Source organism: Nerophis lumbriciformis, linkage group LG14, assembly GCF_033978685.3.
Source record: "Nerophis lumbriciformis linkage group LG14, RoL_Nlum_v2.1, whole genome shotgun sequence".
Classification (NCBI taxonomy): Eukaryota; Metazoa; Chordata; class Actinopteri; order Syngnathiformes; family Syngnathidae; genus Nerophis; species Nerophis lumbriciformis.
Genome location: NC_084561.2, coordinates 2977828 through 2996666, shown reverse-complemented (window position 1 = coordinate 2996666; position 18839 = coordinate 2977828). Strand labels below are relative to the sequence as shown.

General features: G+C 41.8%; 1 protein-coding gene across 1 annotated transcript in view; it reads right to left on the bottom strand.

The window, feature by feature from the left end:
* cers1 (ceramide synthase 1) overlaps window positions 1-18839 on the bottom strand; it is a 130122-nt gene that overhangs the window by 21604 nt on the left and 89679 nt on the right. Inside the window, exons 2-4 of the mRNA XM_061976224.2 lie at window positions 13701-13860; window positions 438-618; window positions 205-366 (exon numbers count right to left, since the gene is read on the bottom strand). Coding sequence (XP_061832208.1) covers window positions 205-366; window positions 438-618; window positions 13701-13860 — 503 coding nt within the window. The remainder of the gene's footprint in view (window positions 1-204; window positions 367-437; window positions 619-13700; window positions 13861-18839) is intronic.

Genomic DNA, 18839 nt, shown 5'->3' with positions numbered 1-18839 from the left:
TTTTATATTTGCATAGTATGTATATATTATTAATGTTGTAAATACACTTCTTTATATATCTAGAAAGGGTGTAGAGGCAGGCATTTTTCATAGGTCTCAAGAAGGTCAGAAATACAAGAATGTGTGTGTGTGTGTGTGTGTGTGTGTGTGTGTGTGTGTGTGTGTGTGTGTGTGTGTGTGTGTGTGTGTGTGTGGCGCCCCCACCAGGTGATGCTGAAGCTGACGGAGCCCATGTTGGACAGCACGTCGTTGAGCAGGTAGTATCCTCCGCCTCTGGACTTCAGGTAGACGTTGAGCTTGGTGAACTCCAGCTGGATGTCGTTGATGTCGTGCAGGAACAAGACCAGGATGCCCACGTTGTGATACCTGCCACGCATGGAGCGTGTGAGCGGGTAGGCAGGTGTACGTTGGACAGGGGGACAAGAGACCGGAAGTACCTGAAGGCGTAGGAGAAGCAGATGAGCGCCAGCGTGATGATGTGATGCACCACCATGACGGCGGAGTCCTTCCTCCAGGCGTCCATGTAGACGGTGGCGTAGATGGAGTGGCCGTAGAAGCTGCCCTGGATTAGGTAGGCGATGGCGATGTCGATAGGCACTGACATTCCACTCTTCCAGTCTGGGGACAGGAGGAGGACACACTACATTACATACGCCGCGCACCGCATACATCACTGTACCGTATTTTCCGCACCATAAGGCGCCCTGGGTTATAAGCCGCGCCTTCAATGAACGGCATATTTCAAAACTTTGTCCACCTATAAGCCGCCCCGTGTTATAAGCCGCATCTAACTGCGCTAAAGGAATGTCAAAAAAACCGTCAGATAGGTCAGTCAAACTTTAATAATATATTAAAAACCAGCGTGATGTGGGCGCGCATGGAGTCGTATATCAACATGGACGGAGCTGCGTGAAAAAAGCCACCCGGCCTCTTCGCGTAAACTTACCTTAACCACTCGCTCATCTTTTCCTCATCCATCCCTTCGAGTTAGCTTTTATGATGACGCCGGCTGGAAAGGTCTCTTTTGGCAAGGTCTTCCTTTTGAATATCACCATGGGTGGAAGTTTCTGGCCATTAGCATGGCAAGCTAGAACCACAGTGAAGGATGACTTCTCATTCCCTGTGGTGCGAATATTCACCGTACGTGCTCCCGTTGTATCCACAGTGCGGTTCACAGGAATATCAAAAGTCAGTGGAACCTCGTCCATGTTGATAATGTTCTCTGGCCGGATCTTTTTTTCAGCTATCTTGTTTTTACAATATGCACGGAAAGTAGCCAGCTTTTCTTGAAAGTCTTTAGGCAGTTGCTGTGAAATAGTAGTCCGTGTGCGGATGGAGAGATTGCGTCTTTTCATGAACCGGAAACCTGTCGCTTAGTAGGAGCCTTTTTGTGGTCTTTACAGATGTAAACACACAAAGGAAATGAAACGTAATATCCGCGCGCTTCTTCTTCTTCTTCTACGCGGGCGGGTGGTTGCTTACAGTAGAAGAAGAAGCGCTTCCTGTTCTATGGGGGCGGGTGCTTACCTTGGCGGTTGCTTGCGTAGAAGAAGAAGCACTTCCTCTTCTACGGGGAAAAAAGATGGCGGCTGTTTACCGTAGTTGCGAGACCGAAACTTTATGAAAATGAATCTTAATATTAATCCATATATAAAGCGCACCGGGTTATAAGGCGCACTGTCAGCTTTTGAGTAAATTTGTGGTTTTTAGGTGCGGCTAATAGTGCGGAAAATACGGTACATGCAATGCACACTCCATAAACTGCACGTTATATACGCTACACCCAGACATGTCCTTCAGCACTAGACTGTTACATCCACAGTGCATTAGACTGTTACATCCACAGTGCTTTAGACTGATGCATCCACAGTGCTTTAGTCTGTTACACCCACAGTGCATTAGACTGATACATCCACAGTGCATTAGACTGTTACATCCACCGTGCATTAGTCTGACATCCACAGTGCATTAGTCTGTTACACCCACAGTGCATTAGACTGATACATCCACAGTGCATTAGACTGATACATCCACAGTGTATTAGACTGATACATCCACAGTGCATTAGACTGATACATCCACAGTGCATTAGACTGTTACATCCACAGTGCATTAGACTGTTACATCCACAGTGCTTTAGACTGATGCATCCACAGTGCTTTAGTCTGTTACACCCACAGTGCATTAGACTGATACATCCACAGTGCATTAGACTGATACATCCACAGTGCATTAGACTGTTACATCAACAGTGCATTAGACTGATACATCCACAGTGCATTAGACTGTCACATCCACTGCATCAGACTTTAACATCCACAGTGCATTAGACTGATACATCCACAGTGCATTAGACTGTTACATCCACAGTGCATTAGACTGTTACATCCACAGTGCATTAGACTGTTACATCCACAGTGCATTAGACTGATACATCCACAGTGCATTAGACTGTTACATCCACAGTGCTTTAGTCTGTTACACCCACAGTGCATTAGACTGATACATCCACAGTGCATTAGACTGTCACATCCACTGCATCAGACTTTTACATACACAGTGCATTAGACTGTTACATCCACAGTGCATTAGACTGTTACATCCACAGTGCATTAGACTGTTATATCCACAGTGCATTAGACTGATACATCCACAGTGCATTAGACTGATACATCCACAGTGCATTAGATTGATACATCCACAGTGCATTAGACTGATACATCCACAGTGTACTAGACTGATACATCCACGTGCATTAGACTGTTACATCCACAGTGCATTAGACTGTTACATCCACAGTGCATTAGACTGATACATCCACAGTGCATTAGACTGTTACATCCACAGTGCATTAGACTGATACATCCACAGTGCAGGAAGGAGCGCTACAGGTCCTTTCCACCCACGGCCATAAGGCTGAACAACACACTTCTGTGATTGCTGTCATCTGTTTTTTTAGTATGCAAAACGATTATTTTTTTATTGACACAGTGAAATCGTTAGTGTGCAGTATGTATCATTTAGTAGGAGTTTAAAAAAAACAAAAACAATTTTCGAATGAATCATGAATTTTATTTATTAATTCTTAATCGGTAAAAAATATATATATATATTTATATATATATATATTTTTATATATATATATATATATATATATATATATATATTTTTTTTTTTGTATTTATTTTATTTATTTTGTATTTATTTATTTTTTTAATTTATTTATTTTTTTTTTTTATCTGTCCTGTCCAGCCATATATATATATATATATATATATATATATATATATTTATTTATTTTTTTTTTCATAAAAAAATACAATCATGTGTGCTTACGGACTGTATCCCTGCAGACTGTATTGATATATATTGATATATAATGTAGGAACCAGAAATATTAATAACAAAGAAACAACCCTTTTGTGCGAATGAGTGTAAATGGGGGAGGGAGGTTTTTTGGGTAAGTGTATCTTGTGTTTTTTATGTTGATTTAATAATAATAAAATAAAATAAAATAATTATTTTTATTTTTTTTCTTGTGCGGCCCGGTGGTTGGGCACCACTGATGTAGATGATCATATCTGATGTACCGATTTACTTTAGAAAAGAGAAGTGTTGGATACTTCTCTGAATGTTTGGGTAGAAATTGATTAAACAAAACCAGTTTTCTTGTAAGTAATATAAAAAATTTTCAGAGCTGTTTATTCCATTCAATTCAAAATCAATACTTTTTAAATAACATTTGGTGCCAGTTCTACGATTAACTACATTCCTTCATAAAATAGATACAAAGCTTTGATAAATCCATCCATCCATCCATCTTCTTCCGCTTATCCGAGGTCGGGTCGCGGGGGCAGCAGCCTAAGCAGGGAAGCCCAGACTTCCCTCTCCCCAGCCACTTCGTCCAGCTCCTCCCGGGGGATCCCGAGGCGTTCCCAGGCCAGCCGGGAGACATAGTCTTCCCAACGTGTCCTGGGTCTTCCTCGTGGCCTCCTACCGGTCGGACATGCCCTAAACACCTCCTTAGGGAGGCGCTCGGGTGGCATCCTGACCAGATGCCCGAACCACCTCATCTGGCTCCTCTCAATGTGGTGGAGCAGCGGCTTTATTTTGAGCTCCTCCCGGATGACAGAGCTTCTCACCCTATCTCTAAGGGAGAGCCCCGCCACCCGGCGGAGGAAACTCATTTGGGCCGCTTGTACCCGTGATCTTGTCCTTTCGGTCATAACCCAAAGCTCATGACCATAGGTGAGGATGGGAACGTAGATCGACCGGTAAATTGAGAGCTTTGCCTTCCGGCTCAGCTCCTTCTTCACCACAACGGATCGATACAGCGTCCGCATTACTGAAGACGCCGCACCGATCCGCCTGTTCATCTCACCATCCACTCTCCCCTCACTCGTGAACAAGACTCCGAGGTACTTGAACTCCTCCACTTGGGGCAGGGTCTCTTCCCCAACCCGGAGATGGCACTCCACCCTATCCCGGGTGAGAACCATGGACTCGGACTTGGAGGTGCTGATTCCCATCCCAGTCGCTTCACACTTGGCTGCGAACCGATCCAGCGAGAGCCGAAGATCCTGGCCAGATGAAGCCATCAGGACCACATCATCTGCAAAAAGCCGAGACCTAATCCTGCAGCCACCAAACCGGATCCCCTCAACGCCCTGACTGCGCCTAGAAATTATGTCCATAAAAGTTACGAACAGAATGGGTGACAAAGGGCAGCCTTAACCCTCACTTAAGTCTTTGCTGTCGTCCAGCATTCTGTTGTGTTTACTTTGTAGCCAGTTCAGTTCCAGTTCACTTACTGCCGGCAATGCGGACCTGTTTGTAGTCCTTAGCAGTATTTAGCTGCCTTGATGACAGAGCTTCTCACCCTATCTCTAAGGGAGAGACCCGCCACCCGGCGGAGGAAACTCATTTGTACCCGTGATCTTGTCCTTTCGGTCATAACCCAAAGATCATGACCATAGGTGAGGATGGGAACGTAGATCGACCGGTAAATTGAGAGCTTTGCCTTCCGGCTCAGCTCCTTCTTCACCACAACGGATCGATACAGCGTCCGCATTACTGAAGATGCCGCCTGTCGATCTCACCATCCACTATTCCCTCACTCGTGAACAAGACTCCGAGGTACTTGAACTCCTCCACTTGGGGCAGGGTCTCTTCCCCAACCCGGAGATGGCACTCCACCCTATCCCGGGTGAGAACCATTGACTCGGACTTGGAGGTGCTGATTCCCATCCCAGTCGCTTCACACTCGGCTGCGAACCGATCCAGTGAGAGCTGAAGATCCTGGCCAGATGAAGCCATCAGGACCACATCATGTTTAAAAAGCAGAGACCTAATCCTGCAGCCACCAAACCAGATCCCCTCAATGCCCTGACTGCGCCTAGAAATTCTGTCCATGAAAGTTCTGAACAGAATGGGTGACAAAGGGCAGCCTTAACCCTCACTTAAGTCTTTGCTGTCGTCCAGCATTCTGTTGTGTTTACTTTGTAGCCAGTTCAGTTCCAGTTCACTTACTACCGGCAGTGCGGACCTGTTTGTAGTCCTTAGCCGTATTTAGCTGCCTTGATGACAGAGCTTCTCACCCTATCTCTAAGGGAGAGACCCACCACCCGGCGGAGGAAACTCATTTGTACCAGTGATCTTGTCCTTTTGGTCATAACCCAAAGATCATGACCATAGGTGAGGATGGGAACGTAGATCGACCGGTAAATTGAGAGCTTTGCCTTCCGGCTCAGCTCCTTCTTCACCACAACGGATCGATACAGCGTCCGCATTACTGAAGATGCCGCCTGTCGATCTCACCATCCACTCTTCCCTCACTCGTGAACAAGACTCCGAGATACTTGAACTCCTCCACTTGGGGAAGGGTCTCTTCCCCAACCCGGAGATGGCACTCCACCCTATCCCGGGTGAGAACCATTGACTCGGACTTGGAGGTGCTGATTCTCATCCCAGTCGCTTCACACTCGGCTGCGAACCGATCCAGTGAGAGCTGAAGATCCTGGCCAGATGAAGCCATCAGGACCACATCATGTTTAAAAAGCAGAGACCTAATCCTGCAGCCACCAAACCAGATCCCCTCAACGCCTTGACTGCGCCTAGAAATTCTGTCCATAAAAGTTACGAACAGAATGGGTCACAAAGGGCAGCCTTAACCCTCACTTAAGTCTTTGCTGTCGTCCAGCATTCTGTTGTTTACTTTGTATCCAGTTCAGTTCCAGTTCAGACCTGTTTGTAGTCCTTAGCAGTATTTAGCTGCCTTTGCTTGCTGCTTCATGCGTTCAAACGTCTGCAGCTTCTTGTCTCTCCAAGCTGCCGGGGGCACAAACTGGCTGGCCGCCCACAGGCTGCTCCATCCAGCTTGTGCAAGAAGACCTTACGGGTGGAAGGAATAAATGATACCTACCGGTATTTGCTGCGATGGAAATAAAAGCGTCTTGACTTCTGGACCTCCAGCGGTTACGTAAGAGGCTGCGAGGCTCGGTAACATTCTGATTAAATATGCATTTCCTCTTTGTCTCGCTCTTCCCAGGGACACCATGACGATCTGGTGAGAGCCTTTGGACAGCCGGCTCCATTCCTTCAGTCCGTAAAATTCAGTATTTACCATAATCCACTATGTCAGTGTTTTTCAACCTTTAGGTGTACTGTCACCACCTGTCACATCACACCCTGACTTATTTGGTGTTTTCCTGTGTGTAGTGTTTTACTTCTTGTCTTGCACTCCTATTTTTTTTGATATTTTCCTGTAGAAGTTTCATGTCTTCCTTTGAGCGATATTTCCCGCATCTACTTTGTTTTAGCAATCAAGAATATTTCAGTTGTTTTTATCCTTCTTTGTGGGGGCATTGTTGATTGTCATGTCATGTTCGGATGTACTTTGTGGACCCCGTCTTTACTCCGCAGTAAGTCTTTGCTGTCGTCCAGCATTCTGTTTTTGTTTACTTTGTAGCCAGTTCAGTTTTAGATTTGTTCCGCATAGCCTTCCCTAAGCTTCAATGCATTTTCTTAGGGGCACTCACCTTTTGTTTATTTTTGGTTTAGGCATTAGACACCTTTTTACCTGCACACTGCCTCCCGCTGTTTCCGACATCTACAAAGCAATTAGCTACTGGCTGCCACCTACTGATATGGAAGAGTATTACACGGTTAGTCTGCCGAGCTCTAGACAGCACCGACACTCAACAACAACAGACACCTTCATAACAATATGTAATATGTACAATATACACACTGCAAGTATATATATATAATGTAGTAACATACAGATTCATAACAATATGTAATATGTACAATATACACACTGCAAGTATATATATAATGTAGTAATATACACCTTCATAATAATATGTACAATATACACACTGCAAGTATATATATAATGTAGTAACAGACACCTTCATAACAATATGTAATATGTACAATATACACACTGCAAGTATATGTTTAATGTAGTAACAGACACCTTCATAACAAGATGTAATATGTACAATATACACACTGCAAGTATATATATATAATGTAGTAACAGACACCTTCATAACAATATGTAATATGTACAATATACACACTGCAAGTATATATATAATGTAGTAACATACAGATTCATAACAATATGTAATATGTACAATATACACACTGCAAGTATATATATAATGTAGTAATATACACCTTCATAATAATATGTACAATATACACACTGCAAGTATATATATAATGTAGTAACAGACACCTTCATAACAATATGTAATATGTACAATATACGCACTGCAAGTATATATATAACGTAGTAATATACACCTTCATAATAATATGTACAATATACACACTGCAAGTATATATATAATGTAGTAACAGACACCTTCATAACAATATGTAATATGTACAATATACACACTGCAAGTATATATATAATGTAGTAACAGACACCTTCATAACAATATGTAATATGCACAATATACACACTGCAATTATATATATAATGTAGTAACAGACACCTTCATAACAATATGTAATATGTACAATATACACACTGCAAGTATATATATAATGTAGTAATATACACCTTCATAATAATATGTACAATATACACACTGCAAGTATATATATAATGTAGTAACAGACAACTTCATAACAATATGTAATATGTACAATATACATATACACACTGCAAGTATATATATAATGTAGAATAGACACCTTCATAACAATATGTAATATGTACAATATACACACTGCAAGTATATATATAATGTATTAATAGACACCTTCATAATAATATGTACAATATACACACTGCAAGTATATATACAGTATAATGTAGTGACAGACACCTTCATAACAATATGTAATATGTACAATATACACACTGCAAGTATATATATATATAATGTAGTAACAGACACCTTCATAACAATATGTAATATGTACAATATACACACTGCAAGTATATATATAATGTAGTAACAGACACCTTCATAACAATATGTAATATGTACAATATACACACTGCAAGTATATATATAATGTAGTAACAGACACCTTCATAATAATATGTAATATGTACAATATACACACTGCAAGTATATATATAATGTAGTAACATACAGATTCATAACAATATGTAATATGTACAATATACACACTGCAAGTATATATATAATGTAGTAACAGACACCTTCATAACAATATGTAATATGTACAATATACACACTGCAAGTATATATATATAATGTAGTAACAGACACCTTCATAACAATATGTAATATGTACAATATACACACTGCAAGTATATATATAAAATGTAGTAACAGACACCTTCATAACAATATGTAATATGTACAATATACACACTGCAAGTATATATATAATGTAGTAACAGACACCTTCATAACAATATGTAATATGTACAATATACACACTGCAAGTATATATATAATGTAGTAACAGACACCTTCATAACAATATGTAATATGTACAATATTTACTGTATTTTGGTCATTTTAATCGTTGCCAGAACTACGCCGATGGAGTGAGGTGAAAGTGACTCGAAGCTGCAAAATGTGGAACTTGGAGCCAAGCTATTTGGACATAAATGGAGTGATTACCCTTAAATCAACAGGAAACGTCCACGGCCAGCTGGACCAAACAGACAACTGTCCATGAAGTGAGCCACACTTTACAAACAAAACATAAAATAATACTTTACAGATACTGTAATATGTTTGTTCATGTTCTTCACTCAGTATAGATTAGGGGCTTATCGCATTACAAACTCAAACCCGTTTCGTGCTGACGTAGAAGCCAGCTTATCTTTTGCCGTAGTTAGATTTTACGGCTAATACCGTAGCACGCCGATGTGTTACTACGCTGTCTCTCATAAAGATTGTGAACGATAAGCAACATTCCAAAAAGGTGCAGTTCCCATACCTGCCAACTACTCCGGTTTTCCCGTAATTAGTACGGTTTTCATCAACCTATGCCGGGTTACGGTTGCAGTGATAAAAAATACGGTTTTTCATTAATTTAAAAAAAAAGTTTTATTCACGAAATCGCGTAACAACAATGACAATCGACACTGCTTCCCGTAACTTCCTATCGAGCCATTCCGAATGCCATGCGCGAGGCTATTTATAGCACCGCTGCCAAGCACGAGGCACCAGTTGCCATTGTTTCCAAACGAGCGAACGATCATGGAATCAGCCGGAGAAAAATGGCAAACGAGTCTTAAACCGAAAAGAAAACTGCAGTCATTCCGTGAAGAATATTCAAAAGCCTATCCGGGAATAATTATCCGTTCCAAAAAGGGTGAAAACTACGCGAATTGCACCTTGTGCAGACAAGATTTTTCGATCGGACACGGAGGAATTAGCGATGTAAAAGACCACGTTGGGACAAAAAAACACAAGTCTAATGCCGTTGCTAGCGGTACAAGTGGAAAACTTTCAACGTTTTTCGTCGCCCAAACAGATTCTTTGGATGTGATAAATGCCGAAGTTTTATTTACGGAGGCAATAATTGAGCATGGACTGGCTGATCACATGGGACAGTTATTTCGGAAAATGTTTCCCGACTCGAAAATCGCCAAAAAATATGGATGTGGTCGAACCAAAACATCAAACATTATTCAGTGTCTTGGAACAGAATCCTCAAAAAGTATCGCCGATGTCATGAAGACGGAACCATTTAGCATGTCGACTGACGGCAGCACCGATGATGACGATGTAAAACTGTACCCCATTTGTGTTGGATATTTCGATGACGACATTGGAAAAGTATTGTCAGTACTTCTGTCTTTGAGGGAATGCAATACGGCTTCCACAGGCGAAAACATTTACAAAATACTCGCGGAAGAAATTGACTCAAACGAAATTCCTTGGCAGAATTTGGTTTGCTTTGCTGCCGATAATGCTGCAGTGATGATGGGATCTAAAAAGGGTGTTGCAGCTTTCATTACGGAAATGTCTCCTTCGGTTTACATCGCCGGTAAGTACAGTTCGTAGCATAAAAAAACTCACAAAACATAACATTTTAAGTAAATCTTTTATTACATAAACAATAAATCAAATCAAAAATAATTTCTGTGTACAGTATATCTTTTTATTTGTGATAACGATAACATGTTCAAAACAAGTAACATATAACTATCATACTATTCTATTACTCTTTATTAATTTGAAAAATGTCGTCATGAAGTTTTATATTTATATTTATTTATATTTCTTTCATAAACCAAAATTTCGACCTGAAGTTTCTTGTTACAATAATGTCTGCAATATCAATAATGACATGTCTTATTTATATTGTGTAATTTGAACCAAATACTCTCAAAAATCTTATTCTTTCAAGTTGTTGAAAGTTTCAACATATAAAGTTAATGTCAAAAGATTTTGAATACATTTACAATCATAGGATAACTGGCATTAACTGTCAAAATAATGTCAAACTATTGAAGTTAGCTTACAGAATAAACATGTCAATCAACCCATATGATTTTTGCTGTAATATTTTTGTTTTGAAAAGTCACTGTGACTGATAGAAAAGTGATGGTTTTAGCAACATTTTAACCTGTCTGAATGCTAATAATCATTTTGCGTCGGGGGGCGAAGCCTGAACCCCCCACCAGGACTTTGTCCTGGACCTACCGGGGCCTGCGGCCCCTGGACCCTGGCTACTAGGTTTTTCTGATTTCAAAAGTTGGCAGGTATGAGTTCCCCTTTAAGTGGTCAATGTGATTTTACAATTTTGTGTTTTCTCTGCTTGTGTTGACCTTTCCTTTCCTTTCTGCCTCGATAACTGAAGGATTATAATCAGAGGACGACTACATTTGAAACTGTCATCTCTTAGTCCTCATTTTCATGAAAAAGTATATCAATTATCGATATCGGCCGATAGAAAAGACTTATATCGTGATACAGTTTTCAGACATATCGCCCAGCCCTATGTAAAACACAAATGTCCACTGCAGACACACTTGCCAACCTTGAGGCCTCCGATTTCGGGAGGAGGGGGTGGGGGGCGTGGTCGGGGGTGGGGCGGGGCGTGGTTGGGGGCGTGGTTAAGAGGGGAGGAGTATATTGACAGCTAGAATTCACCAAGTCAAGTATTTCATACATATATATATATATATATATATATATATATATATATATATATATATATATATATATATATATATATATATATATATATATATTAGAGATGCGCGGTTTGCGGGCACAACCGCGGAGTCCGCGGATTATCCGCGGATCGGGCAGATGAAATTTAAAAAAATTTGATTTTATCCGCGGGTCGGGTCGGGCGGTTGAAATAAAAAAAAATTAGATTTTAAATAGATTCAGGCGGGTGGCAGTTAAACCAATTGGGAAATATATATACATAGTTAAATGTTGTTACCCACATACGAAAAACGAGCAGGCACCTGCAGCATATGCCACAACAGAAGAAAAAAAAAAAAAGAGATGGACACTTTTACGGAGCGGAGAAGGGACGCCTCGCCGGGGTCCGGGACCGAGGCCCCTTCCCCCGAGAGGGCCCCACCGGGAGCCGTAGCTGAGGCGATCCGCGAGAAGGGCCCGACGCACGTCCAGGGTCACCACCGCGCCCACCGCACCGACACCCCGCCTCAGCCGCCTTCGCCGCGGCCGGCGTCACGCGCAGCAGGTAAGCAGCTTACCTGCCCGCCACCCCCGTGGCCGGGGGCTCGTAACAGGGGTCACTCCGCGCGCTCCGCCCGCGCAGCTTACCTGCCCGCCACCCCTGTTGCCGGGGGCGCGTAACAGGGGTCACTCCGCGCGCAGTGCGCTCACGAAAGGGGTGGGGCTCACCCTGGTTGATATAGACAGCAGGACGGTGGCCATGGAAGTCGGAACCCGCTAAGGAGTGTGTAACAACCCACCTGCCGAATCAACTAGCCCTGAAAATGGATGGCGCTGGAGCGTCGGGCCCATACCCGGCCGTCGCCGGCAGCGAGATGCGCTTGGAGGTGCGCTCAGCGCGGCTCCCATATGATTGCGCACTGGTGTGCGTCTGGGTCGTGACAGCGTGGCACGCGAATGTATGTGCTGCATTGGATCAGTCTCCTTTCTTTAACAGGCAAAAGCTTTATAACCTCACTAATGCCTTGCATCGTCTATATTAGATATATAACAACGGGCGGATGGCGGGCGGATGCGGTTCTGATCAAATGTTAGATCGGGTGGATGGCGGATGGTTGACGACTTTCTGATGCGGTTGCGGATGAAATAATTGCCTATCCGCGCATCTCTAGTTGGCAAGTATGACTGCAGAGGACGCTGGTTTTTAGTAAAATTGAAGGTAGGGGAGTCCCGATACAACTTTTTCACTTCTGTTACAAAATCGATATCGGTGCCTGGAGTATCCTGATATAAATCCGATATGATATCGGCAGGAATCTTCATATTTGTATAATTTAGTAGTGTGGAACGTTTAAAAAAACGGAAATGAGTCAAACAGGGAACAATGTTAGGTACGAACAAAACTAACCTATTTATTATTAACCATCTGGAATGGACTTATGCTGTTCTTAAAGGGGAAGTACCATTCACAATCACTAAGTGAGACAAGAACATATTTGCTTTTCTATCTTTTGTGCATTCTAAATTGTAAAATATGGCTCATACTAGACGGCTAACAATAAAGCTAATGTGAGTCATTTATTTGTCTATAAAGCAAGCTAATAAAAATACATGGCAGCTTTTGACCTACTGAGATGAGTTTGTAAAAGTTAATGATAGACTATAAAACATGCCTCATACTTATTTAGTAGAAGTACATAGCCATAAACCAAGAACTTTGAAATGAAACTTAGACACAAATATGTCGCGAGGAAGACACGGCAAGATGCTTGTTTGTTCCCATTTTTTTTTTACTTGAGTGAAGATTAAGTTGAATTCATGTGCTGAAAGATATAAACATCCCAATGAGGGCGGACATTGTACAGTGGGTTATTGTTTTATTATGTTTGTGTAGCACTTAGCAATAGAGCTACATGATGCTTAGTGCCCGGAACTAAAAAGCTTCTGGATCATCATTAGTCCCAAAATAGATCGAACCAAAAAGCCAACTCCTCTTAGCCCGGCACGCTAACCAGGGAAGAAAAGAAGGTGTGCGACAGTGTGAGATGGTTCATGTGTTGTGTAGGAATGAATGCGTAGTTATCTTACTGTAGAAGACGGAGGGCGGGTCGTGGAAAAAGGAGTAGGAGGTGAAGAAGAGCAGATAGGTGCTGTAGCACCAGGACATGGTGTAGAAGACCAGCTTCCACGCGCTCTCCGGCATCTTGGCGGCATCTTTGGGCAGCAACCCGCACCACCGTGCTAGCGGCTGCAAGGAAACAGCAGAAACATTCGATGAAACACTGATGACATCTATTAAACAGACAAGAAGCAAGGAATTAAACAGAGACAGAATTCAATTTAGCTCAATTGAGGAGAAACGTCTGGGCTGTACTCTTTGTACAGTCTTCCGCCACGCTCTGACGAAAGATTGTACGTCTCCTCTTTTATTTGGACTTTCCCTGATTACACGGCAACAGCTGTTTCTAAGGGAAGGGGGTCGTAAACAGCCGTCGCCTTTGGTTACAAAACAGTTCAAAGAAATGGTGCCTGGACGGGGGGTCAGGTCCTGCTTCCTCTCCGCTTTGTAGATCTCGGGTCAACTGTGGATTACAATATATCAAAGAAACCGACACCTTCATGTCGCTTCCCATCCTACGCAGTGGAGTTTTACAAGCCTTTTGATTGGTAGGATCAAAGACAGACAAAGTTTGTGATAACTTAGATACAATTATTCTGACAATAATACAAGTTTAATGACTATTTCCGTAGGAAATGTTAACATGTCGATTAGATTGTAGGCTATATTGGTTCTCTAATTTCTGCTGGAGTTTTCTAGCCACTGTTAGTTTGAGGCTAAAAATATCTAAACCCTTAATAAGTCAAACCTGTCAGGAGTTAGTGATTTGCTGACATATCTTTGCATTATTATCAATTAGTACATACTTGCCAACCTTGAGACCTCCGATTTCGGGAGGGGCGGGGCGGGGGCGTGGTTGGGGGCGTGGTTAAGAGGGGAGGAGTATATTTACAGCTAGAATTCACCAAGTCAAGTATTTCATATATATATATATATATGTCTTAATAAGGTTATCCAAAAAATAGTGCTCGATACCGTAGTAGAGCGCAATATATGTATGTGTGGGAAAAAAATCACAAGACAATTTCATCTCTACAGGCCTGTTTCATGAGGGGGGGTACCCTCAATCATCAGGAGATTGTAATGGGAGCATTCGCATACCATGGTTTATATAGGGCACAGAGTGGGTGGGTACAGGCTGGCCTAGGGGCGTGGTGATTGGCTCATGTGTTACCTAGGAGGTGTTTCCGTCTGTGGCGGCATGCTGTTACAATTTCGCTGCGCTTGTTGAGGGATGACAGGTCTGGACGGTAAATAATAAACAGTTTCTCTTTCAAGCATAGGTTGCATCTTTTATTACCACTATTGTAAGGTGTGCTGGATGCAAGAATTTGCCATGTTATTGAATATTCAACATTATTGTCTTTGAGGTCCCAAATGTGTTTGCTGAGTTCTGTGGTATTCCGCAGGTTTTGGTTCCTGAAAGAAGCCTTGTGATTGTTCCATCTGGTTTTGAACTCTCCCTCGGTTAATCCTACATATGTGTCGGATGTGTTAATGTCCTTGCGTGTTACCTTTGATTGGTAGACAACGGATGTTTGTAAGCACCCCCCGTTGAGAGGGCAATCAGGTTTCTTTCGACAGATGCAGCCTTTGTTGGTTTTGGAGTCGCTCTGTCCGGGGGCCGACGGCTCATTTGCAATTGTTTTGTTGTGGTTTGAGATAATTTGTCGTATATTGTTCATACAGCTGTAGCTCAATTTAATGTTGTTCTTGTTGAATACTTTTCTTAGGGTGTTGTCTTTGGGAAAGTGTTTGTCAATCAGATTGAGGAATTTGTGTCCAATGTTAGTTGAGACGTTTTTGCTGTATGGGGGGTTGTACCAGATGATGTCGTTTCGTTTTCTGTTCTTTTTTGGCTGGTTTCCTGGCGTGGGTTCATAGGTGAGGGTGAAATTGTACCCGCTTTCATCAAGGGCTTTTTGGTACGGGGGGGTTGCTTGGTCAAATTCAGCTTTGCTAGATGACAGCATCGATAGCCTTTTATTGATTCCGGTAGGTATTCTTTTCGTGGTGGTGGGTGGGTGGTTGCTGTCATGGTGCACGTATTGGAGTGTTGTGTTGGGTTTCGTGAATGGTTGGTAGCTGTTATTTCTCAGGTTGAAAGTGACGTCAAGGAAGTTGACGGTTTGCTTGTTGGCTTCAATCGTGATCCGTAGGCCGTTCTCTTTGAAAATTTGGCATATGCGCTTCTTGGTATTCTCGCTGCTCATTGGCGAGGCGCGACACACTGCCAGTCCGTCATCACGGTATTTGAATTTGACCAAGCAACCCCCCCGTACCAAAAAGCCCTTGATGAAAGCGGGTACAATTTCACCCTCACCTATGAACCCACGCCAGGAAACCAGCCAAAAAAGAACAGAAAACGAAACGACATCATCTGGTACAACCCCCCCATACAGCAAAAACGTCTCAACTAACATTGGACACAAATTCCTCAATCTGATTGACAAACACTTTCCCAAAGACAACACCCTAAGAAAAGTATTCAACAAGAACAACATTAAATTGAGCTACAGCTGCATGAACAATGTACGACAAATCATCTCAAACCACAACAAAACAATTGCAAATGAGCCGTCGGCCCCCAGACAGAGCGACTCCAAAACCAACAAAGACTGTAACTGTCGAAAGAAACCTGATTGCCCTCTCAACGGGGGGTGCTTACAAACATCAGTTGTCTACCAATCTAAGGTAATATGCAAGGACATTAACACATCCGACACATATGTAGGATTAACCGAGGGAGAATTCAAAACCAGATGGAACAATCACAAGGCTTCTTTCAGGAACAAAAACCTGCGAAATACCACAGAACTCAGCAAACACATTTGGGACCTCAAAGACAATAATGTTGAATATTCAATAACATGGCAAATTCTTGCATCCAGCACACCTTACAATAGTGGTAATAAAAGATGCAACCTATGCTTGAAAGAGAAACTGTTTATTATTTACCGTCCAGACCTGTCATCCCTCAACAAGCGCAGCGAAATTGTAACAGCATGCCGCCATAGACGGAAACACCTCCTAGGTAACACATGAGCCAATCACCACGCCCCTAGGCCAGCCTGTACCCACCCACTCTGTGCCCTATATAAACCATGGTATGCGAATGCTCCCATTAAAATCTCCTGATGATTGAGGGTACCCCCCCTCATGAAACAGGCCTGTAGAGATGAAATAGTCTTGTGATTTTTTTCCCACACATACATATATATATATATATACATACATACATACATACATACATACATATATATATATATATATATATATATACATATATATATATATATATATATATATATACATATATATATATATATATATATATATATATATTTATATACATATATATATATATATAAGAAATACTTGACTTTCAGTGAATTCTAGCTGTAAATGTATATTTATTTTACTATATATATATATATGTATATATATATATATATAAATAAATAAAATAAATACTTGAATTTCAGTGTTCATTTATTTACACATATACACACACATAACACTCATCTACTCATTGTTGAGTTAAGGGTTGAATTGTCCATCCTTGTTCACTATTTTTCTAACCATGCTGAACTCTCTGATGATGCATTCTGTGTGGCATGCACAAAAGTGCTTTCATCAAATGCACTAGATGGCAGTATTGTCCTGTTTAAGAGTGTCACAACATTGCTGTTTACGGCAGATGAACTGCTTTACATTTTATTAGTTACACTTATTAAAGGAAATATCTAAGCAACAGAATATAAATCAAAGCTTTTTTCTAATGAAATGAATTGATGAATGGTTGCAGCTCCGTGCTAAGTTGGCAACACTGATCCCTCTTGCTGTGTCTTCTTATTCTCTGGTGATACTGATGCTGTCACAATGTTGTTTACAAGACGCCAGATGGAGCACATATGTCTTTTACGTGGACGCGCTCGTAGTGAATTACACAAATGAAGTCATGCACCTTTTTATGTACGCTCCACGTGGCTCACTCACGCACGACCATTTCCTGTCTGGAAGCAGAGGAAGTAGCGAGGAGGTCTTCTGATGAAGCCTGATTACAAGGCAGCACTTCCCCCTCCGCCACATTCCGCCTCGTCAGCGCTCGCACCGACCGTGCCGTTCATTTTCTCCGCGGGCATGAGGCCGGGCAGGCGTTTCCACGGCGGGAAACTCCGAGCCGACTTAATGGACGCCTCGTAAACAGCAAACATTCCACTTTAGACTGAAAGTGTGCGGCAGGAGGCAGGAAACAGAAAGATGTCGGCCTCATTATGACTCTGCTATCCAGTCCATCACAGCTCCTTAGCAAATAGTCAACAGGACGTACAGCGATAAGACTCAAGAAACTCTTCACTATAATTACTGAAGCCCAAAAGCAATGAAGTTGTCAACAAATCCTTTTCAACTTATATTCAATTGAATAGACTGCAAAGACAAGATATTTAGGGACCGCAATGTCCCTTTGGGACAGAGGACCCTATTGTATTTTGTGCGTTGTATTATTAGGGCCCGCATGGCCCATTGTATAAGGACTCCCAAAGGGAGTCCTTATACAATGGGACATAAGGACCTATTGAATTTGTAAGGTTTTATTATTATTCTTTTCTCTTCCGCCGCCAGATTAAACTGTAATTTGACCCACTTAACATGCTTCAAAACTCACCATATTTGACCCACACATCAGGACCTGCGAAAATTACCTTTTTTTAAAAAAAACGAACCCCAAAACTCAAAAAAAAAGGGGGAAAAAAAACTAGACTGCCTATATCTCCCACTAGGAAGGTCGGAGAGACATGAAACAAAAACCTCTATGTAGGTTTGACTTAGACCTAGTTTTCATAACTGTATATCCTCGGGCAAAAATCAACAGGAAGTTGGCAATTCCCCCTTCAAGACAAAAAAGTACTAAAAACAGTCACTTTTGCCTCTTTGAGCTGTAATTTGACCCCCTTAACACGCTTCAAAACTCACCGAACTGAACGCACACATCAGGACTGGCAAAAATTGCGATCTAATAAAAAAACCTAACCCCAAATTTAAAAATTGCGCTCTAGAGCAATTTTTGATTAAAACGGAGAAAAAAAACTGCTCCTCGGAAGAAA